We start from the raw sequence: 23,790 nt of genomic DNA on the forward strand, positions 1-23,790 counted from the left end.
CGCGTTATCAGTGATAAAAAAAAAACTATATTCCAAGTTCATTTGACTTCAAGTCTCATAAATACAATTTCCGTTCCATCTCTATGGTTATTGTTCAACTGTATATGCTATTGCGAAGAGATTTTTTTATATTAGGAGAAATAGGTCAGTATTTACATATTATTCAAAATGAGATATTCAGGTTTTTCCTGGAAATTACATAAATATCTCATCAAGCAAGACATGTTTCCTATGGAATGTGATCTATTAGTGCGACTGTTATTTGGCCTACGTAGTAATAGGCATGTGGCTTTTATTATAACATAGTTAGGCCTAGTGCTAACAGGAGACAAGAGGCTTGTCAGTTTTGAGTGCTGTCCTCATATTTGTAGCTAGGCTACTGTAACTCACGGTTGGGCCTATAAGTAGCCTCCTCTCTCCTCTCCCAGTCTGCTGTAGTACTCGGGCTTTGTAAATTCACTTAGCTAATTGATTTCAGCATGTCTTTCTCTAGGCATCACGTTGTTCGCCATCATGTGATGACACTGGTCTCAAGCCTACTTGTTAACCAGAACGGAGGGCATCACTACCCGAAGGAGAGGGCCGACACGCTATAGATTAACAAAAAGGCGACACTGTAACCGCGTTGTTTTTTAGTCTCAACTATGACCACGCCTGTCTTCTCAAAATGAGTTTTGCTGTGATGCCGGTAGCTTAAATAAAAAAGTAGTTCGAGCATCTTTCTTTTCCCACCGCCGAAAGTTAAAGAGGGAATATTTAATGAAAGATTCATAAATGGCTGAAGAAGTTTTAATAACGCCACCAGGGAAAATAACGTCGGTAAGATTTTCATGCAAGTTTGTTTTTGTAAATGACCTGCTATTCTGTTTGATTTTGCTATGTCATTCATAAAAGTTCACATTCTTTACCTAATGTCCTATCTTGGATGCAATACTTTATGTATAAACTTGTTATAAACAATGTTCCATATTTATTGTAGCGACCCTGTGTTTATGAGCGCGGCATCGACTGCCACAAAAGCATGTCCAAGTGGCCGAGTCGATACCCGCGCATATAAACACAGAGTCGCGCTACACTATATTGAATTAAAATATGCCTGACATATTGACATCTGTAAATTAACATTGCTCTGTACGAACATAGGCGCCTAAATGTTACATAAGAAATCACTATCAGCGATAAGCTAGATACACCTAAACGTGTCTTTATTTTACATAGTAACGTTTGAACGCATATTATGACTGACAAGTCAATACTTTATCTTTACTTAAACATCATGCCTCTGTCCTCAGAAGAGGAGGTTAGCACTCATTACATGTCACAAGACAACGTCTAGTCTACACAACCTTTCTCACGTGTGTGTGGTAGGCAAGTGACTGCATCTGACCACTTAGTGCCCAAATTAAGTTCCCTGACCTGACCTGGGTGAAGTTCACCTCCATCGTGTTCTGCGTTCCACTGGTCCTGGACCAGAGTATTAAACATTACTATTCTATTCTGAACTGTGGCTTGAGCCCCTATGCTTCTCCTATCCGTTCCACCTCATCACTTGTTAGAAAGCATTTCAACTAATCTTAGGCCCCATGAGGCTATTATAGTAAGAAAGGTAATGTATACATACAGTTGAAGTCGGAAGTTTACATACACATAGGTTAGAGTCATTAAAACAAGTTTTTCAACCACTTCACAAATTTCTTGTTAACAAACTAAATTTTTGTCATGTCTGTTGGGACATCTACTTTGTGCATGACACAAGTCATTTTTCCAACAATTGTTTACAGACAGATTATTTCACTTATAATTCACTGTAATACAATTCTAGTGAGTCTGAAGTTTACATACACTAAGTTGACCGTGCCTTTAAACAGCTTGGAAAATTCCAGAAAATGATGTCATGGCTTTAGAAGCTTCTGATAGGCTAATTTACATAATTTTAGTCAATTGGAGGCGTACCTGTGGATGTATTTCAAGGCCTACATTCAAACGCAGTGCCTCTTTGCTTGACATCATGGGAAAATCTAAAGAAATCAGCCAAGACCTCAGAAAAAAATTGTAGACCTCCACAAGTCTGGTTCATCCTTGGGAGCAATTTCCAAACTCCTGAAGGTACCACGTTCATCTGTACAAACAATAGTATGCAAGTATTAACACCATGGGACCACGCAGCGGTCATACCATTGAGGAAGGAGACGCGTTTTGTCTCCTAGAGATGAACGTACTTTGTTGCGAAAAGTGCAAATCAATCCCAGAACAACAGCAAAGGAAACAGGTACAAAAGTATCTATATCCACAGTAAAACGAGTCCTATATCGACATAACCTGAAAGGCCACTCAGCAAGGAAGAAGCCACTGCTCCAAAACCGACATAAAAAAGCCAGACTATGGTTTGCAACTGCACATGGGGACAAAGGAAATGTCCTCTCGTCTGATGAAACAAAAAAATAACTGTTTGGCCATAATGACCATTGTTATGTTTGGAGGAAAAAGAGGGATGCTTGTAAGCCGAAGAACACCATCACAACAGTGAAGCACTGGGGTGGCAGCATCATGTTGTGGGGGTGCTTTGCTGCAGGAGGGACTGGTGCACTTCACAAAATAGATGGCATCATGAGGATGGAAAATGATATGGATATATTGAAGCAACATCTCAAGACATCAGTCAGGAAGTTAGAGCTTGGTCGCAAATGGGTCTTCCAAATGGACAATGACCCCAAGCATACTTCCAAAGTTGTGGCAAAATGGCTTAAGGACAACAAAGTCAAGGTATTGGAGTGGCCATCACAAAGCCCTGACCTCAATCCAATAGAACATTTGTGGGCAGAACGGAAAAAGTGTGTGCGAGCAAGGAGGCCGACAAACCTGACTCAGTTACACCAGCTCTGTCAGGAGGAATGGGCCAAAATTCACCCAACTTATTGATGGAAGCTTGTGGAAGGCTACCCAAAACGTTTGACCCAAGTTAAACAATTTAAAGGCAATGCTACCAAATACTAATTGAGTGTATGTAAACTTCTGACCCACTGGGAATGTGATGAAAGAAATAAAAGCTGAAAGAAATCATTCTCTCTACTATTATTCTGACATTTCACATTCTTAAAATAAAGCGGTGATCCTAACTGACCTAAGACAGGGAATTTTTACTTGGAATAAATGTCAGGAATTGTGAAAAACTGAGTTTAAATCTATTTGGCTAAGGTGTATGTAAACTTCCGACTTCAACTGTAGGATGGGCATCTGGCCCTAATTTCTGACTAATGCAAACTGGTCTAAGAGCATTTCATATCTGATCCTCTCCATTAGTATAATATATTTCGTATGGTATGTATTCATTTGTGGATGTTCATCATCCATTTCAGATGATATATTACGAATTACAATTCGTATGTGTTAGAAATGTACAAAATGTACAATATGTTAAGAATTTGAAAAACGTATGATGTGTTACGAATTCCAGTTTGTTGTGGCTAATGTTAGCCAGGTAGTTAGGTAGCTAATGCTAATGTTAGCTAGCTGACTATCGTTAGCTAGGCTAGGGGTTAGGGTTAAGGTTAGGAGTTAGGTTAAAGGGTTATGGTTAGGGTTAGGGGAAGGGTTAGCTAAAAGCGTTAAGGTTAGGGAAAAGGTTAGCTAACATGCTCAGTAATTGCAAAGTAGCTAAACAGTTGTAAGTAGTTGAAAAGTTGCTAATTAGATAAAATGCTTTAGTTGTCCGTGAAGAGATTTGAACACGCAACCTTTAGGTTGGTAGATGTAACCTTCTGTCTTACACTCTTAGAAAAAAAGTGCTATATAGAACCTAAAAGGGTTCTTCGGCAGTCCCCATTGGAGAACCTTTTGAATAACCCTTTTTGGTTCCGGGTAGAACCCTTTTGGATTCCTTACATGGAACCCAAAGGTGTTCTACCTGGAACCAAAAATGGTTCTACCTAGAACCAAAAAGAGTTCTTGTATGGGGATAGCGGAAGAACCGTTTTGGAACCCTTTTTTTCTAAGAGTGTATGTAACCGTACCAAACATAACATATCATACTAATTTACTTTTACTATGATACGTCTAGTCTATGAGACCAGGCTGAGGAATAACATGTATATGGGACTTTCCACATGAGATTGGCCCAAATATATTCATGGTGTTTTGTAGCTCCCTGAAGTAAAATCAATATCCCAATAATGATCATCACTGTAAACAAGTGGGGACATTTGGCCTGTCCTCACATGGAAAAACGCTATTTTAGGCTTAAGGTTTAGGGTTAGAATATAGGGTTAGGGGTTAAGGTTAGGGGTTAGGGAAAATAGGATTTTGAAAAGGAACCGATTGTTTGTCCCCAAAAAGTTCTCACACTTATAGTAATACCCTGTTGTGTGTGTGAATGATTGTGGGTGTTTGTGTGTGCGTGTGTTTGTGTGTGTGTGTGTGTGTGTGTGTGTGTGTGTGTGTGTGTGTGTGTGTGTGTGTGTGTGTGTGTGTGTGTGTGTGTGTGTGTGTGTGTGTGTGTGTGTGTGTGTGTGTGTGTGTGTGTGTAGATTCTACAGATTCTCCACCAGATACAGTCACATAATTAACATGTTAAGGGTTAATGTGGCTTATACCAACAGTTCCTCAGACCCATGGATTCCTCCAAACTAAAGGCCATAGAAGAGATGAATGAGAGCCCAACAGTAAAGACAACTTTGACTGTCATTCATATTCACACAAATCTTAAACCTTTGACTGTAAATGACAGAACAAATTAACTCCTCAAGAGCAAAAGCTGGAGTACAAACCAAATAATAAAACATTAGATGTTGGTTTATGACAAGTTTACTGTACACATTTTCTATGAGATAATCTCCCTTTATCCCTTTCTTTCTCTCTCTGCAGCACCTGACTTCATCTCTGTTGGCAGTAGCGTTCCTCACCTCCTTTGGGAGCTCCATGCTCTATGGCTACAACCTGGCAGTGGTCAACTCCCCTGCCATGGTAAGGCCATTGAACTACACTCATATTATCTGCATTGTACATTCCATACTTTCCTGTATTGAATACTCTGCCACGGCCACTCCTAACTTGTGGAACCCGGAATCTCACCCAAATCATGTATTGTTGATGTCAACGGAGATTTGCGTGATCGTTGAAGTTACATTTAAATTTAGAATTCAGTTTACTTTCACCAGTCTACACTATTGGCTATGTGACTATGGACTGTGTCCCACGGACATCAATTTGATTTATGAAGTTTGAATTATGTGTATACATCTCACATATACAGTGCATTTGGGAAGTATTCAGACCCTTTGACTATTCCACATTTTGTTACGTTACAGCCTTATTCTAAAATGGGTCATATCAATTTTTTTCCTCATCAATCTACACACAATACCCCATAATGACAAAGCGAAAACAGGATTTTAGAAATGTTTGCAAATTTATTAAAAATAAAAAACATAAATACCTTATTTACATAAGTATTCAGACCCTTTGCTATGAGACTCGACATTGAGCTCAGGTGCATCCTGTTTCCATTGATCATCCTTGAAATGTTTCTACAACTTGATTGGAGTCCACCTGTGGTAAATTCAATTGATAGGACATGATTTGGAAAGGCACACAACTGTCTATATAAGGTCCCACATTTAACAGTGCATGTCAGAGCAAAAACCAAGCCATGAGGTCAAAGGAATTGTCCATAGAGCTCAGAGACAGGATTGTGTCAAGGCACAGATCTGGTGAAGGGTACCAAAACATATCTGCAGCATTGAAAGTCCCCAAGAACACAGTCGCCTCCATCATTCTTAAATGGAAGGAGTTTAGAACCACCAATATTCTTCCTAGAGCTGGCCGCCCGGCCAAACTGAGCAAGAGAAGGGCTCCAGAGTTCTTTGGTGGAAATGGGAGAACCTTCCAGAAGGACAACCATCTCTGCAGCACTTCACCAATCAGGCCATTATGGTAGAGTGGCCAGACGGAAGCCCCTCCTCGGTAAAAGGAAAATGACAGCCCACTTGGAGTATGCCAAAAGGCACCTAAAAACTCTCAGACCATGATTAACAAGATTCTCTGGTCTGATGAAACCAAGATTGAACTCTTTTCAGCCAGCGGCAGGGACTGGGAGACTAGTCAGGGTCGAAGGAAAGATGAACGGAGCAAAGTACAGAGAGATCCTTGATGAAAACCTGCTCCAGAGTGCTCAGGACCTCAGATTGGGGCGAAGGTTCACCTTCCAACAGGACAACGACCCTAAGCACACAGCCAATACAACGCAGGAGTGGCTTCAGGACAAGTCTCTTAATGTCCTTGAGTTAGCTAGAGCTCGGACTTGAACCCGATCGAACATCTCTGGAGAGACCTGAAAATAGCTTTGCAGTGACGCCCATCCAACTTAACAGACTTTTAGAGGATCTACAGAGAGGAATAGGAGAAACTCCCCAAAGAAAGATGAGCCAAGCTTGTAGCGTCATACCCAAGAAGACTCAAGGCTGTAATCGCTGCCAAAGGGGCTTCAACAAAGTACTGACTAAAGGGTCTGAATACTTATGTAAATGTGATATTTCAGTTTTTTATTTTTAATAAACTTGCAAAAACTTCTTAATCTGTTTTTGCTTGGTCATTATGGGCTATTGTGTGTAGATTATTGAGGGGAAAGATACAATTTAATTCATTTAGAATAAGGCTGTAACGTAACAAAATGTGGAAAAAGTCAAGGGGTCTGAATACTTACCGAATGCACTGTATCTTTTACGCTCTTACCCTCATGTACATCAGAGTGAGACCCCCAATGCTGTATCTAATACTGCTCACCATGATGAGTCCATGCTTTCACACAAAAAAATGTGAAAGTCTGATGCTTAGCCTACATTTTTACACTGATAGTTAAAATGAAAATGATTCTTCAGTGTGAGGTAGTTTAAACTGTGTGTGCATCTGTGAAGGGTTTGTTGTCGTCAGGAATGTGGATTGAGTGAGGAACCAGGCTGCTCTATCAGAAGGAATGCAGTTGAGGCCATGCAGTTGGAATGACTGTAGAACCAATCTCTCCGAAGCTAATGCCAAATATATCCTACAGCATAAAGATAATGCTAACTGTATTCTACAGCCCAAAGCTAATGCCAACTGTCTCCCACAGCCCAAAGCTAATGCTAATTGTATCCAAATCAAATCAAATGTATTTATAAAGCCCTTCTTACATCAGCTGATATATCAAAGTGCTGTACAGAAACCCAGCCTAAAACCCCAAACAGCAAGCAATGCAGGTGTAGAAGCACAGTGGCTAGGGAAAACTCCCTAGAAAGGCCAAAACCTAGGAAGAAACCTAGAGAGGAACCAGGCTATGAGGGGTGGCCAGTCCTCTTCTGGCTGTTCCGGGTGGAGATTATAACAGAACATGGCCAATATGTTCAAATGTTCATAAATGACCAGCATGGTCAAATAATAATAATCACAGTAGTTGTCAAGGGTGCAACAAGTCAGCACCTCAGGAGTAAATGTCAGTTGGCTTTTCATAGCTAATCATTGAGAGTATCTCTATCTCTCCTGCTGTCTCTAGAGAGTTGAAAACAGCAGGTCTGGGACAGGTAGCACGTCCGGTGAATAGGTCAGGGTTCCATAGCCGCAGGCAGAACAGTTGAAACTGGAGCAGCAGCACGGCCAGGTGGACTGGGGACAGCAAGGAGTCATCATGCCAGGTAGTCCTGAGACATTGTCCTAGGGCTCAGGTCCTCCGAGAGAGAGAAAGAAAGAAAGGGAGAAAGAGAGAATTAGAGAGAGCATACTTAAATTCACACAGGACACTGGATAAGACAGGAGAAATACTCCAGAGATAACAGACTGACCCTAGCCCCCCGACACATAAACTACTGCAGCATAAATACTGGAAGCTGAGACAGGAGGGGTAAGGAGACACTGTGGCCCCATCCGATGATTCCCTCGGACAAGGCCGAACAGGCAGGATATAACCCCACCCACTTTGCCAAAGCATAGCCCCCACACCACTAGAGGGATATCTTCAACCACCAACTTACCATCCTGAGACAAGGCCGAGTATAGCCCACAAAGATCTCCGCCACGGCACAACCCAAGGGGGGGGGCGCCAACCCAGACAGGAAGACCACGTCAGCAACTAAACCCACTCAAGTGACGCACCCCACCTAGGGACGGCATGGAAGAGCACCAGTAAGCCAGTGACTCAGCCCCTGTAATAGGGTTAGAGGCAGAGAATCCCAGTGGAGAGAGAGGAACTGGGCCAGGCAGAGACAGCAAGGGCGGTTTGTTGCTCCAGAGCCTTTCCGTTCACCTTCACACTCCTGGACCAGACTACACTCAATCATATGACCTACTGAAGAGATTAGTCTTCAGTAAAGACTTAAAGGTTGAGACCGAGTCTGCGTCTCTCACATGGGTAGGCAGACCATTCCATAAAAATGGAGCTCTATAGGAGAAAGCCCTGCCTCCAGCTGTTTGCTTAGAAATTCTAGGGACTATTAGGAGGCCTGCGTCTTGTGACTGTAGCGTACGTGTAGGTATGTACGGCAGGACCAAATCGGAAAGATAGATTTTGGAGCAAGCCCAAAATCACACAAACATGACATTGAACATGCTTTAAAAAAAAATAAAAAAATGTCCTCACAAAATATAAAAACAAACCACACTGACTGCCAGACATCGGGAAGTGATTGGAAGTTGTGAAACCTTGAAATCAGCCCTTGCCTTAACAGGAAGCCAGTGTAGGGAGGCTAGCACTGGAGTAATATCTTTCCGACAGATAAGATCTAAACCAGGCCAGAACTTGTCCGTGTAGACCAATTTGGGTTTCCAATCTCTCCAAAAGAATGTGGTGATCGATGGTATCAAAAGCAGCACTAAGGTCTAGGAGCACGAGGACAGATGCAGAGCCTCGGTCTGACGCCATTAAAAGGTCATTTACCACCTTCACAAGTGCAGTCTCAGTGCTATGATGGGGTCTAAAACCAGACTGAAGCATTTCGTATACATTGGTTGTCTTCAGGAAGGCAGTGAGTTGCTGCGCAACAGCTTTTTCAATTTTTTTTTGAGAGGAACGGAAGATTCGATATAGGCCGATAGTTTTTTATATTTTCTGGGTCAAGGTTTGGCTTTTTCAAGAGAGGCTTTATTACTGCCACTTTTAGTGAGTTTGGTACACATCCGGTGGATAGAGAGCCGTTTATTATGTTCAACATAGGAGGGCCAAGCACAGGAAGCAGCTCTTTCAGTAGTTTAGTTGGAATAGGGTCCAGTATGCAGCTTGAAGGTTTAGAGGCCATGATTATTTTCATCATTGTGTCAAGAGATATAGTACTAAAACACTTGAGTGTCTCCCTTGATCCTAGGTCCTGGCAGAGTTGTGCAGACTCAGGACAACTAAGCTTTGGAGTAATACGCAGATTTAAAGGGGAGTCCGTAATTTGCTTTCTAATGATCATGATTTTTTCCTCAAAGAAGTTCATGAATTTATTACTGCTGAAGTGAAAGCCATCCTCTCTTGGGGAATGCTGCTTTTTAGTTAGCTTTGCGACAATATCAAAAAGACATTTCGGTTGTTCTTATTTTTCTCAATTAAGTTGGAAAAATAGGATGATCGAGCAGCAGTGAGTGTCACGTCCTGACCAGAGTTCTTATGTGTTGTGCTTGTTTTAGTGTTGGTCAGGACGTGAGCTGGGTGGGCATTCTATGTTGTGTGTCTAGTTTGTCTGTTTCTGTGTTCAGCCTAATATGGTTCTCAATCAGAGGCAGCTGTCAATCGTTGTCCCTAATTGAGAATCATATATAGGTGGCTTGTTTTGTGTTGGGGATTTGTGGGTGGTTGTTTTCTGTGTCAGTGTTTGTGCCACACGGGACTATGACGGTTAGTTTGTTTGTTATTTTGTATAGTGTCTTGTTTTCATGTTCATTAAATCATGGAAACTTACCACGCTGCACATTGGTCCTCCGATCCTTCTCGCCTCTCCTCGTCTGAGGAGGAGGACGACTTCGACTGCCGTTACAGTGAGGGCTCTTCGATACTGCACGGTACTGTCTTTCCAAACTAGTCGGAAGACTTCCAGTTTGGTGTGGCGCCATTTCCGTTACAATTTTCTAGAAGCTTGTTTCAGAGCTCGGGTATTTTCTGTATACCAGGGAGCTAGTTTCTGATTACAAATGTTTTTAGTTTTTAGGGGTGCAACTGCATCTAGGGTATTGCGCAAGGTTAAATTGAGTTCCTCAGTTAGGGGGTTAACTGATTTTTGTCCTCAGATGTCCTTGGGTAGGCAGAGGGAGTCTGGAAGGGCATCAAGGAATCTTTGGGTTGTCTGAGAATTTATAGCACGACTTTTGATGCTCCTTGGTTGGGGTCTGAGCAGATTATTTGTTGCGATTGCAAACGTAATAAAATGGTGGTCCGATAGTCCAGGGTTATGAGGAAAAACATTAAGATCCACAACATTTATTCCATAGGACAAAACTAGGTCCAGAGTATGACTGTGGCAGTGAGTAGGTCCAGAGACATGTTGGACAAAACCCACTGAGTCGATGATGGCTCCGAAAGCCTTTTAGAGTGGGTCTGTGGAGTTTTCCATGTGAATATTAAAGTCAACAGAAATTAGAATATTATCTGCTATGACTATAAGGTCCGATAGGAATTCAGGGAACTCAGTGAGGAACGCTGTATATGGCCCAGGAGGCCTGTAAACAGTAGCTATAAAAAGTGTTTAAGTAGGCTGCATAGATTTCATGACTAGAATCTCAAAAGACGAAAACGTTTTTTTATTTTTTTTGTAAATTGAAATTTGCTATCGTAAATGTTAGCAACAACTCTGCCTTTGCGGGATGCACGAGGGATATGGTCACTAGTGTAACCAGGAGGTGAGGCCTCATTTAACACGGTAAATTCATCAGGCTTAAGCCATGTTTCAGTCAGGCCAATCACATCAAGATTATGATCAGTGATTCGTTCATTGACTATAACTGCCTGCCTTGGAAGTGAGGGATCTAACATTAAGTAGCCCTATTTTGAGATGTGAGGTATCACGATCTCTTTCAATAATGGCAGGAATGGAGGTCTTTATTCTAGTGAGATTGCTAAGGCGAACACCGCCATGTTTAGTTTTGCCCAACCTTGGTCGAGGCACAGACACGGTCTCAATGGGGATAGCTGAACTGACTACACTGACTGTGCTAGTGGCAGACTCCACTAAGCTGGCAGGCTGGCTAACAGCCTGCTGCCTGGCCTGCACCCTATTTCATTGTGGAGCTAGAGGAGTTAGAGCCCTGTCTATGTTCGTAGATAAGATGAGAGCACCCCTCCAGCTAGGATGGAGTCCGTCACTCCTCAGCAGGTCAGGCTTGGTCCTGTTTGTGCGTGAGTCCCAGAAAGAGGGCCAATTATCTACAAATTCTATCTTTTGGGAGGGGCAGAAAACAGTTTTCAACTAGCGATTGAGTTGTGAGACTACTGTAGAGCTCATCACTCCCCCTAACTGGGAGGGGGCCAGAGACAATTACTCGATGCCGACACATCTTTCCAGCTGATTTACACGCTGAAGCTATGTTGCGCTTGGTAACCTCTGACGGTTTCATCCTAACATCGTTGGTGTCAACGTGGAGAACAATATCTCTATACTCGCCAGTTTTAGCCTTAGCCAGCACCATCTTCAGATTAGCCTTAACGTCGGTAGCCCTACCCCCTGGTAAACAGTGTATGATCGCTGGATGATTCGTTTTAAGTCTAATACTGCGGGTAATGGAGTCGCCAATGACTAGGGTTTTCAATTTGTCAGAGCTAATGGTGGGAGCCTTCGGCGTCTCAGACCCCGTAACGGGAGGAGTAGAGACCAGAGACGGCTCGGCCTCTGACTCCGACTCGCTGCTTAATGGGGAGAACCGGTTGAAGTTTCTGTCGGCTGAATGAGCGACACCGGTTGAGCATTCCTACAGCCTTTCCCTCCAGAAGCCATGAGAAAGTTGTCCGGATGCGGGGAACGTGCGAGGGGATTTATACTAACATTACTATCTGTACTTACTGGTGGCACAGATGCTGTTTCATCCTTTCCTACACTGAAATAACCCTTGCCTAACGATTGCGTCTAAAGCTGGGCTTGCAGCACAGCTATCCTCGCCGTAAGGCGATCGTTCTCCTGTATATTATGAGTACAGCGACTACAATTAATCATGTTAATGTTACTGCTTAGCTTCGGCTGTTGGAAGTCCTGACGAACCACGTCCAGATAAAACGTCCGGAGTGAAAAAGTTGAATGAAAAAAAGTTGAGTGAGGGAAAAACTGCAAATATAAACGGTAATTAAATAGTAAAAACCGTAAAGTTGTCAGGTAGCAAAGTAAGGTTGGGAACAAAACGTACAGCAGCTATAGAGTCACTGTTGTGGTCATTGGGTTTTGTCTATTTGTCCCTTTAGCCCAAATACAGGCCATTGTGTAACGTTCGTCTGGTGGTGTATGAACGGACCAAGGCGCAGCGGGTGTTGAATACATACTGAATTTAATGAACAGACGAAAACACTGACAAAACACTAGAACAAACTACAAAACAATAAACGAAGGCAACAGACCTGAAACAAACAAACTTACATATAGACGAAGGACGCAAGAACAGGAACAGACTACCTAAAACGAACGAACAAACGAAACAGTCCCATGTGGATTACACAGACACAGGAATAATCACCCACAAACAAACAGTGAGAACAACCTACTTTAATATGACTCTCAATCAGAGGAAATGAAAACCACCTGCCTCTAATTGAGAGCCATACCAGGCAACCCATTAACCCAACATAGAAAACACATAACATAGACTACCCACCCAAACTCACGCCCTGACCAATTAAACACATACCAAACAACAGAAAACAGGTCAGGAACGTGACACACTGGTTACCGGTGTTGACTGTTGGGGTTTGGAGCAGTAAAAGGCTTGCTTTATATTCTTGATTCAATTGGTGGTGGCTGGTGCAGTATTTGCGAAGACATAATACTAGGTAAATAGCAGGACTGTCAAATAAGATTTACATTCATTTACATGTACAAATATTTGTTATCTTACTTTGAAAGTAGTCTATGGGCAAGGAGTGACTGCAACCCACACTGTTCTTTTTTAAACTAGCCACTAGAAACATTTAGCGAGATTATAATTTGTGGATCAATTCCCATGTACAGCACCAGTCAAAAGTTTGGACACCCCTACTCATTCAAGGGTTTTTCTTTATTTTGACTATTTTCTACATTGTACAATAATAGTGAAGACATCAAAACTATGAAATAACCATCAGTTGTGTTGGTTATTCCAGGTGACTACCTCATGAAGCTGGTTGAGGGAATGCCAAGAGTGTGCAAAGCTGTCATCAAGGCAAAGGGTGGCTACTTTGAAGAATCTCAATTATAAACACTTTTATGGTTGCTACATGAGTCCATATGTGTTATTTCATAGTTTTGATGTCTTCACTGTTATTCTACAATTTAGAAAATAGTACAAATAAAGAAAACCCTGGAATGAGTAGGTGTGTCCAAACTTTTGACTGGTACTGTAAGTCAATCTTATGTTGAAATTTCATGCTGTTCTACATCGGGTTTCTATGTTTTAACACCCACCAGAACACTCCGTTACACTTTTAAGGAAGTAGACGGTGTATTTACAATTTTACCATGTGTTTTTTAATTGCAGTTAATTACCAAATCACCCTCTAGTGGGTTCATGGGTGGAATGTTATTAAAATGTTTAATAATTTCCTAAATAATAAACATGTTTCTATGTCAACCGGTTTTGTTATATTTCAGTCTTCTGTGATGCACACTGAGTGTATAGAAAATGTAAGACACCTGCTCTTTCCATGACATAGACTGACCAGGTGAATCCAGGAAAAAGCTATGATCCCTTATTGATGTCACTTGTTAAAGAAGGATTTTCAAGCCTTGAGACAATTGAGACATGTATTGTGTATGTGTGCCATTCAGAGGGGGAATGGGCCTGACAGATGATTGAAGCACACCAGTTTGGGGGGGGGGGTTGCAACCCAATATTAGGAAGGTGTTCTTTATGTATGTTTTGAATACTCAGTGTATATAAAGTGTATTATTGGGATGCAAACTCAAAATTGAATACATTTCAACTCTATATCTGACATGGTACAGGTGTCTTCTTATTTTAAGACTATTACCATGTGTGTGAGGTGTAAACTTTTCTTCCTAAAGTCAATTTGTTTAAGACTACCAAGAAAGACTCTGTTAGGTTAACAGCTAGACTGTAAAGTAAAGCCTAGGCCAACAGTTGTCCATTCCACTTCTATAGTTGGAAGTGTAGAGATATAGTTGGAACACTGCCACCAGATATATTGTTTAATACCTGGTCAAGTGAACTGTGAAATAGAGCATGACCAAAATGCTTCTGATTGTATGTTTGAAATACACTCTGGTCTGTTTACTATCATCAGAACACACACACGCACGCACACATGTACGCACACGTGTACGCACACACACACGCGCTCGCGCGCACACACACACACACACACATACACATACACATACACACACACAGTGCAAGGTCTCTTCCTTTCTCACCATTCCTTGCCTGGGTCTGTGAGTGGTTGAATTGATCCTGAATTGACCACACTGTAGATTAAGAGGTTTTAAGGTTTAAAAAAAAAGGACATAGCAGTGGAATTGAATTAGTCCTGGTCTGTGACCTGAAAATGCCAGGGAGAGAGGAGAAGCATGGGCCACATGACAAGGACTCCCAGTTTGGTTGTGATTCTGCGTTCCCCTCTATAGGCTCTCATTGGCCAGATAGAGATGGATTAAATGTAAGTGCGGCTTTCTCATTGACATTGGCATTTTGGGAACGTAAGAATGATAGTTATATAGTGTTTTGTACAGTTTGATGCTGGTAACAAATTGAGGTCTTAGTGACATTATGTAACACATTGTGTGCTGTAGGCATACTGTGTGTCATACAGTCATTTGAATTGTGTCACACCAAGTTTGTGTGATAACATCTCTTTGCCCCTCTCAATATAATTCTACTCAATGAGCTCTATTGGCATGATAGGTATCTTACACGGACAAAGCAAGAGCACAGGAACACATTAAATAAATCATAGTGATTAACAGTAGTAATACTGTTATATGCTTCCCATTCATCTCTCCCCTCTTTGTTTCTCTCGCTCTCTCTCTCCCTGTTTCACTCTCCCCCACAGTACATTAAGGACTTCTACAACAGGACGTCAGTGAACCGTAATGGTACGGGGCTGGATGGGGAGGCTCTGACCCTCATGTACTCACTCACCGTGTCTGTCTTTGCCATTGGGGGTCTACTGGGATCCCTCATGGTGGGCATGCTCGTCACCAGGTTCGGCAGGTGAGACCCTTACACGCTCCCCATACACACACTCCCAGTGACACACACTCCTATACAGGTTTTACACAAAATTCTCTGCTCCCCATTCGAGTCAGTGTTCATCTGTAAAGATTTGGAAAGTTCTGTCCTTTGAAGACCTTTGTTTTGGTTTAGGCCAATGCCTGATACCTCCAGTCACTGTGGCTGCAGGGTAGCTGTTGGCCAGTTGACATGAACAGCCTCAGAGACACAATGCAGCATCTGGAGCTCTGGGCACTGCCACCCTGCTACCCTGCCACCCTACCTGGCATTCTGAGCTAGTCACACACACACACACAGACACACACACACAGACACACACACACAGACACACACACACACACACACACACACACACACAGACACACACACAGACACACACAGACACAGACACACACACACACACACACACACACACACACACACACACACACACACACACACACACACACAACTGAGGGTGTTAGAGCAGCGCCTTCATCTATCACCCCTGAGTGACCTTCTGCCCTCTGATCCCAGGGATGACCATGCCCTCCCTCCTTTGCTCTCCTCTGCCCTTCAGAGTGCACGCTCTTCGTCCTGTCTGCCTTTCAGAGTGCATAATGTTTAGTTACACTGCCATTTAGAGTTTAAACGCTTTGTACAAGCTACCCAATGTGCTACACTCGTTCTGTTCCCTCTACCCTTTAAAGTACACACTCTCTGTCCCCTATACCTTTTGGAGTACAGTCAGTGCGATCTCTGTCTCCTCTTGCCAGCCCTCTAAAGAGTGTTTTGTATTCAGTGCAGGCTTAGATCTCATTTATCTGAAGGACTCACGTGATCTGACTGGACATTTACATGCAAATGAAAGAGAACAATTTACGAGCCCAGTTATGAGCTGATCAGTTTCATCACCCAACGGTGTTTTATGGGCGACCAGAACTCAAAACGCCCTCCCTGACTGTATATCAGGGGGAGACTTTACTACTCTATGTCATAGAAGTAATGAAGGTGTACCTGCTATTGCCTCTGGTCCACATGCTTTTATGCACAGCTTCATACATTGGTACATTAATTAGCTAGTTCTGATAATCTACACATTTTAATGGTGGACAGAGCCAACCATAATGTGTGTGTGTGCGTGCGTGCGCGCGTGTAGGAAAGGCACAGTGGTGAACTCGACGGTATTGGTGTTCATCGCTGGATCTCTCATGGGCTTCAGCAGGATCTGTGGCTCTCCAGAGATGGTCATCTTTGGCCGCTTCGTCACAGGGATCCACTCAGGTACAAACACATCAGCGTGCCCACTCAGTGAGAAGGGTAAGGTTCAGGGTTGAGAGTTAGAGGTAAGGTTATAGGATAAGGGTCAAGGTTCAGGAATGGGTCACGGTTGAATCAGTCAGGAATGTATACATACGGTATAAACGTGGCACGGTAGCTGGGCAAAGTTAGGAATGTAGCAATAACAAGAAAGTGAACGTTTGCTCACTGCTGTGTCTTTTCTTGATTTTTGGTCGTTGAAAAAACGTCCACGTCGTCATTGTTGTGTTGTGTAGGTATCTCTCTGAGTGTGGTGCCCATGTACCTGGGGGAGATAGCTCCTAAGAACATGCGTGGTTTCCTGGGGCTCGTGCCCAGCCTCTTCATTTGTGCTGGGGTCTTCTCGGCGCAGATCCTGGGTCTACACGAAATTCTGGGGAAGGTACGCCAAAGCTTTACACTTGCCGTTCATAAGTTTAGAGATGGATTCATTTTCAATGGTTTGCGTGTTGCATTTTTGGGGTTATGTGTGTACAGCACAGGAGGTTGGTGGTACCTTAATTGGGGAGGACGGGCTTGTGGTAATGGCTGGAACGGAGTGGAATGGTACCAAATACAAACACATGGTTTCCACGTGTTTGATGCCATTCCATTTGCTCCGTCCCGGACATTATTATGAATCGTCCTCCCCTCAGCAGCCTCCACTGGTGTACAGCTGTACAGCATGTAGGTGATGGTTGTGTCGTTTTCTCATGGTTACAGGAGGATCACTGGCCCCTGTTTCTCTCTCTGGTGGTGATACCCACCTTCATCCAGCTGATGCTGTTGCCATGGTTTCCGGAGAGCCCACGATACCTGTTGATTGAGAAGCACAATGTCCACGCCACCATTATAGGTTAGCATGCTAGACGACACCATTGAGACAGGGACACATACTTAGTGTGTGAATAGTGTAACCTCAGGGCTATGCTTATTTCCTGTGGCAACGTTGTCAATTCTAGTCATGTGCCAAACTGTTTAGTTAACCATTAATGACAAAGTTCAAGTCATATTTCATTTTCATTTGATACAAAAGCATTGTCATTGCCTGGTTCAAGTGTAACTTCCTGTTTTATTTCCTACATCAGCGTTGAAGTGGTACCGGGCCAAGTGTAACATCCAGTCAGAGATTGAGGAGATGCAGGAGGAGCAGCGCTCTCTGTCGTCTGTGGAGACGGTGTCGGTATGGCGACTGATACTGGACCCTTTGGTGCGCTGGCAGCTGCTCAGTGTGGTGGTCATCAACATCGGCATGCAGCTCTCCGGTATAGACGCTGTAAGATTACTCAGCTGTTCGCTATGGTGCTCCTCTCCTTCTCATATCTCTCTATCCCTCTGTTACTCCTCTTTTAGCACTCCTCACCGTCTCTCTACCTCTCTCTTTTCACCCGTTTTTACCCGTTTTCACCCCTATCACACCCTGCTCTGCCATTTGCATGTCCTTTCCTTACTCTCTCACCCTCTCTCTCTCCTACACTCCACCTCTTGTCCCTCTCTCACCCTCTTCTCCCGTTCCCCCAAGTTCCTCCCTCTCTCACCTTCTTCCACCTCTCACCCATTACAGTCGGGCCCACTACACCGAGAGGCTCAGTTGAAAGGCAGAATGAATGATTCCTCATCTTTTACAAGCCTCATGTGATCATGTGGTGAAGAAGCCAAAACTACGAGTCATCATTTAACAGCAATACGATTAGCTAAATCCCTTCCTGAATTATGCTACTGAGATGCATTAATTATTCAAATGATTACCCGGACACTGGGGCCAACAAGTGCACATTTTACCCATCAGAGCTGAACTCATTAGCAGCCTCATCTCTGCAATGTATTTTTAGCAGCTAATTAGCTTTGGCAATCTATTTGAGGCAGCTCTGAAACACAGGTAGTGAGGATGAAGACGGTGGTGATGGTGAGGAGGATGATGGTATCAGGCAGATACCAGAGGTGAGCTGTAGGCTAAGTGGAGGTGACCGGTGGCAAGCCTTGACACTGTTCTGTGACTGCAGCAGGAGAGAGGAGTGTGTTTAATGGGTGTGTAGACTTGTGTGTGTGTTGGTTTCTTACTACCTTCAACTGCTCCGACTCCTGATTACCCCACTGTCTAAAGTTAACCTCCCCAAAGCCCCAAATTGAAATCAATTGAATGTGAGTAGTTGTCCACTGTTACTCTGTGCCCATGCTGTGCCACCTGTGCCAGGCTGTCCCACTTGTGCCCATGCCCCTCAAGCTCAAAAGTGTCTTTCTCTATTGTAGCTCTGGTTCTATACCAACGACATCTTTAGGAACGCGGGCATCCCAGACCCAGAGATCCAGTACACTACGGTGGGTACAGGAGCCATTGAGATCATTGCCGGCCTCATCGGGGTGAGTTTATGGAGGAGACATGGGATTGGTTGTAAGTTTGCCCTGTCATAGTTTTCTCTTTTAATGGTTGTGTTATTCATGTTTTGTTGCTTTCCATGTCTTTGTATCTTGTGTTTCTCTCTGCCTCTCTCTCTCTGCCTCTCTCTCTCTGCCTCTCTCTCTCTGCCTCTCTCTCTCTCTCTCTCTCTCTCTCTCTCTCTCTCTCTCTCTCTCTCTCTCTCTCTCTCTCTGTAGTGTTTTACCATAGAGAAGCTGGGCAGGAGGCCTCTCATCATCGGGGGGTTTCTAGTCATGGGATTCTGCTGCGCTGGGATCACTCTCTCCCTCGTTCTACAGGTGTGTATTTGTGGTATGTGCGTGGATGGGAGGTAGGGTGCACTGCATTTGTGTTTTTACTATATTAATTCTATCCTTCTGATACGACAGGGAGTACTTTAGTATAGTTTATCAATCAATCAAATGCATTTTATAAAGCCATTTTCAGCAGTTGTCAGAAAGAGCTTTACAGATCCCCAGCCTGAAACCCCAAAGAGCAAGCAATGCAGAGGCAGGATCACAGTGGCCAGGAAAAACTCCCTAGAAGGCAGGAACATATAGGAAGAAACCTAGAGAGGAACCAGGCTCCGAGGGGTGGTCAGTCCTCTTCTGGCTGTACCGGGGGGAGATTTAAGAGTGCATGCGGCCAACTATAATAGAAATCTCCTTATGGAATATACTGACTAAGTTAGGTCATGGCGTCTTGTGTCTTCCACTACACTATGCTTACAGGTTCACTTACCATTCATGCGTTATGTCAGTGTTGGATGCGTGGTCGGTATCATCGCTGGTTTCTGCATTGGGCCAGGTGAGCTGCATTCTTCTACTTACTCTACCTTACTCTTCTCCTTTCAGTTATACATTTACTTTCCATTCATTTGAGCAGAGAGCACACATGCACGCACACACAAACACACACACACACACACATCCAGGCTTCATACAGGGACACACCGGGGTGTGTTGCCAGATTTGCTGGTTTCCGACCCCCTGGTGTGTATTGAAATGGCGCCCTCTGGAGGTCAAAGTTGAGCGCTTGTTAATGCAGCTAATGGCCTTGATCTCACCTCCTGATTATCTGCCTGTGTGTGATGATGATAAAGTCTATATCCCCTATAAGATAGACAAATGAGAGAGTATTCTGTAGAGGGACGTATGTATGTACATACCCGAACTACATCCCCCTCTGGTCCTTAGTGGATTGGCTCATTCTGTCTAGGATCCTGTCTTTAATTAGGCCTCATCACGCCTCATTGGTCAGAAAGGTGATGAATGCTGCCGCTCAACAGCAAATCAAGATGAATAATGAATCGGGGGCCTAACTCCTCATCAGTCGAAAGTGTTATTCCTCCGCCACCCACAATGATGAGGCACGAATAATTATGCACAAATAAGGCAGCCTGGGCTCATGTTCATTCAAGGGGTCATTAGCAGTGTAGTAACACAAGGCGTTGCATATTCATCACTTGTGACCAAACAGGATTAGATCGCTTACTACCACATTACAATGGTAAACAATTGCTCAGGTGCCATCCAGAGCTGGGCTTAAATAGTTTGCCTGAACGTTTTCTTGAGCCTGCCTGGAGTGACAGATTGGCAGGTCGGGTTTACACTTTTGGGACTGTTCCATTGAGTCCATTGCGCCAGGCAAGCTCAATCAAACGCAGCTAGCTTATGTATTTGAAAGATGCTGCACCTAGGGCTGGTGCCATCCCCTACTGCTATTGTTGCCTTAAGCAGTTCATTTAACCCCTAAACTGCTACAGCGGTAATACTGTAAGGCTGACCGTGTGCTGCTCCCAGCCTGGTGTGTGAATAGTGTGTCAGGGGTTTGGGTACTGTGACAGTAAAAATATAAATTGGAAGATTAACATTTTATTTGAGGGGACTTTTATTTTGAAAACGCTGTATGAACGCTGTATGAATGTTGAAGGTTGTTATGAATTATACTGCAACACTCATGAAGGTGTAATGACTGGTTTCATTAAGTTGTTATGTATACCCCCTTCCTTACTTCCTGGATATGTAGCTACAGTAGATAAAGAGCTCTTCTTAAAGCCCCTTTATCACTCTACCTGTCAGTGTGTTTACATAGTCTGTGTTTGTATATGGGCTGAAATTATTGGTTGAATGTGTGTGTGTGCAGTGTACTAACGGTCAGTGTATGTATTGTAGCGGGCGTTCCTTTCCTGATAACGGCAGAGCTGTTTAAACAGTCTCACCGCCCAGCAGCCTACACTGTGGGAGGATCCCTCAACTGGATTTCCAACTTCACAGTGGGCTTCGTCTTCCCCTTCCTACAGGTAACCAACTGCCTCTGCTCTCACTTAATCTGTCCTTATTTCATATGGCCTCTGTCCTCACTTAATAATATGCCCTCTGCCCTCAATTAACTTGACCTGGCTGTGCCCCTACTTAACATGGCAGCATCAGGGTTGCTGGCATCAGAACTTCAGGTGCCACCTACTGCCGTTGTGCCCAAAAGCATGGCACTTGACCCCTAGCCTGCTCCAGGGGCTCTGCAGTGCAGCTGACACTGTGTTGCTTCCAGCCTTTCGTGTATATGTGTGTTGCCCGGGGGTGGTATTCTACTTTGCCTGGCCTCAGCATGGCGCTGCTTCTTCCTTACATGGCTTTACTTGACATGGCGTTGGCTCCCACCCAGCATGGCCTCGGTCCAGACTCAACATGGCATCTTATCTAACATGGTGTCCACCCTCACTCAGCATGGCCAATGCCTTTGCTCAAAAAAACACAAATCAGGGCCAAGCACTATGAATATTAGAATCGAAACCCTGTGTCTGACTGTCCGTCCATCCCTCCCTCCCTGGTGTCAGATGTCCGCTGGGTCCTACTGCTACCTGGTGTTCTGCTGCGTGTGTCTGGCGGTGGCGGCCTTTGTGTTCTTCGTCATCCCCGAGACCAAGAACAAGACGTTTGTGGAGATCAGCCAGATGTTCGCCTCCAAGGAGGCGGTGCCAGAGACCCAGGGCCTGGGCCATCCCGACCAGCTCAAACTGAGGAAGATGAACGGATACGGAACCCTGGAGAATGGATCGCTGGAGTTTGACAGCTCTTCCTCCGTCCCCTGATAGTGGCTCTGAGAGAGAGGCTGGCTGCATTCCAAAACTCAAAAATAGCTTTTTTTTCCTTCAGTATGACCATTGATAGGTCAAAAAGCTGGATTGGCTGCCACAAATAAATCATGGGAAGAGTAGGATACAATATCACGTCGTACTGATTTACTTTCAGATTAAGCTGTGATTTTGAGATCATGCAGTAACAGAGACATGCACACATACTGTAGGCACACATAAATATACTGCACATATGCTTTCTTTTTTGCCTTTTACCTTCCTATTCCAAATCAGGCCTTTGTTATTTTGCAGTCATTTAAAGGGTGTGTGGGTTATATCAAGACTGACAGATCTGTACATTTCTCAGAAGGGTGTAGCTTGATGTGTTTTATACATACTGTATGGTTTTATCAAAAGCCAGAGTTTATTTTCTAATATATAACTGTATTTGAACTGTGTACATTCAAATATTTTATCAAAGTAATAATATGCAAAGCTTTATGATGTAAATGATCAATTATATACTTGTTTTCAGAGCAATCCTTTTTATTGTCTAATAAATCTCAGGAGAGACATTCACTTTGTTTTAGTCATTAGAATCTAACACAAAACATGATGTATGGGTTTTGAAAATGTACTTTTGGGGTTGTTTGGGATATGTGTTCTTGTGCAGCATATCTACTTCCCTGGCAAGCTCTGCAGATGTATTGCACATACCAGCTAACAACAAACGTTCCCACAACTTTAGAGAACGTTCCATTAAGAGTCTCATTAGGTCACTAACTAATGTTTTCATAGGAATGTGCCCATGATGTGCAATGAAAGTTTCCAAGAGACCATCCCCTTAATGTAAAATTGAACTTACCCAGGAAGTGGTTACCATGTTCTCAGAATTTACATTATTAACGTTTTAGACATGTTTCATGGAAACGTTGAAAGAACATTCATGTGTCGACGTTTCTGAGGGTTCAGAGAATATTCCATCAAAGTCCCACCAAACAAAGACAGAATATGGTTGCCATGTTCTCAGAACAGAAGATATTAATGTTCTAGACACGTTTCATTTGAGTGTTGCAGGGAAATTTCTGCATATCAGTTGTCAGGACGTCGCCTGATGGTCCCAAAGAAACGTTCTCCCCCTAAAAAACATGTTTCATTTCACATCACGCCGTGTTACTATTGCCAAGGCAATCAAGACCCTCATTGGTGAACCAGTGATCCATTCATAGCTCTTTGTCTGTTGGCAAGGTCAGGGATACTCTCGCACAGTGCTTTTAGCAGTGTTTTCAACGTACATGACATACAGTCATTATTATTCAACATGTCCTCACCTGGGATTTAAACGGACAACCTCTTAATTCACCACATTCAGATCTTCCTGCTAGCCACCATGTCTGTGTCAGGTATTGGTTAATCTGATTATTCTCATCATTGATTTGATTGGTTTATTTCAGCTATTTAAGGGTTTTCTCATCTAATCTAAGGGTTGTCTAATCTTGGTGGGGCATGTTAACCTGTTTTAATGATACTCCTGAATCACTATGATCAATAAAATTGTTTGTTTTCGTGTACTTTGAATAGAGCTGAGATATACTTCAAAGTATATTCAGCCTATTGCTTACCCATCCAGTTGTTTCATCTACATAAGTGCCTAGGGAGGAGGGGTTAGGGTTTC

The 23,790-nt window shown here is 43.4% G+C and overlaps 1 protein-coding gene across 2 annotated transcripts; it reads left to right on the top strand.

The window, feature by feature from the left end:
* Nucleotides 1-422: 422 nt before the first annotated feature.
* slc2a15a (solute carrier family 2 member 15a) lies at nt 423-22,691 on the top strand. 2 transcript variants are annotated; one of them, XM_055902182.1, is made up of 13 exons: nt 423-819; nt 4,596-4,658; nt 4,861-4,959; nt 15,182-15,342; nt 16,502-16,626; nt 16,899-17,044; nt 17,365-17,497; nt 17,730-17,917; nt 18,892-19,002; nt 19,237-19,338; nt 19,771-19,846; nt 21,214-21,341; nt 21,876-22,691. In XM_055902182.1, the coding sequence occupies exons 1-13, from the start codon at nt 775-777 to the stop codon at nt 22,128-22,130; spliced, it is 1,632 nt and encodes a 543-aa protein (XP_055758157.1). In that variant the 5' UTR covers nt 423-774; the 3' UTR covers nt 22,131-22,691. The 2 variants fall into 2 exon arrangements, with proteins under 2 accessions (XP_055758157.1, XP_055758158.1); XM_055902183.1 differs by lacking the exon at nt 4,596-4,658.
* Nucleotides 22,692-23,790: the final 1,099 nt, after the last annotated feature.

The sequence above is a fragment of the Salvelinus fontinalis genome, chromosome 37 (assembly GCF_029448725.1).
Source record: "Salvelinus fontinalis isolate EN_2023a chromosome 37, ASM2944872v1, whole genome shotgun sequence".
In the NCBI taxonomy this organism is placed as follows: Eukaryota; Metazoa; Chordata; class Actinopteri; order Salmoniformes; family Salmonidae; genus Salvelinus; species Salvelinus fontinalis.

Bases quoted from the DNA above. Each gene is read 5' to 3' on its own strand.
- slc2a15a (XM_055902182.1), top strand. From the start codon at position 775: ATGGCTGAAGAAGTTTTAATAACGCCACCAGGGAAAATAACGTCG. The intron at 16,627-16,898 runs GTACAAACACAT...TGTGTTGTGTAG, and splicing joins CGTCACAGGGATCCACTCAG to GTATCTCTCTGAGTGTGGTG. The intron at 17,918-18,891 runs GTAAGATTACTC...TCTCTATTGTAG, and splicing joins AGCTCTCCGGTATAGACGCT to CTCTGGTTCTATACCAACGA.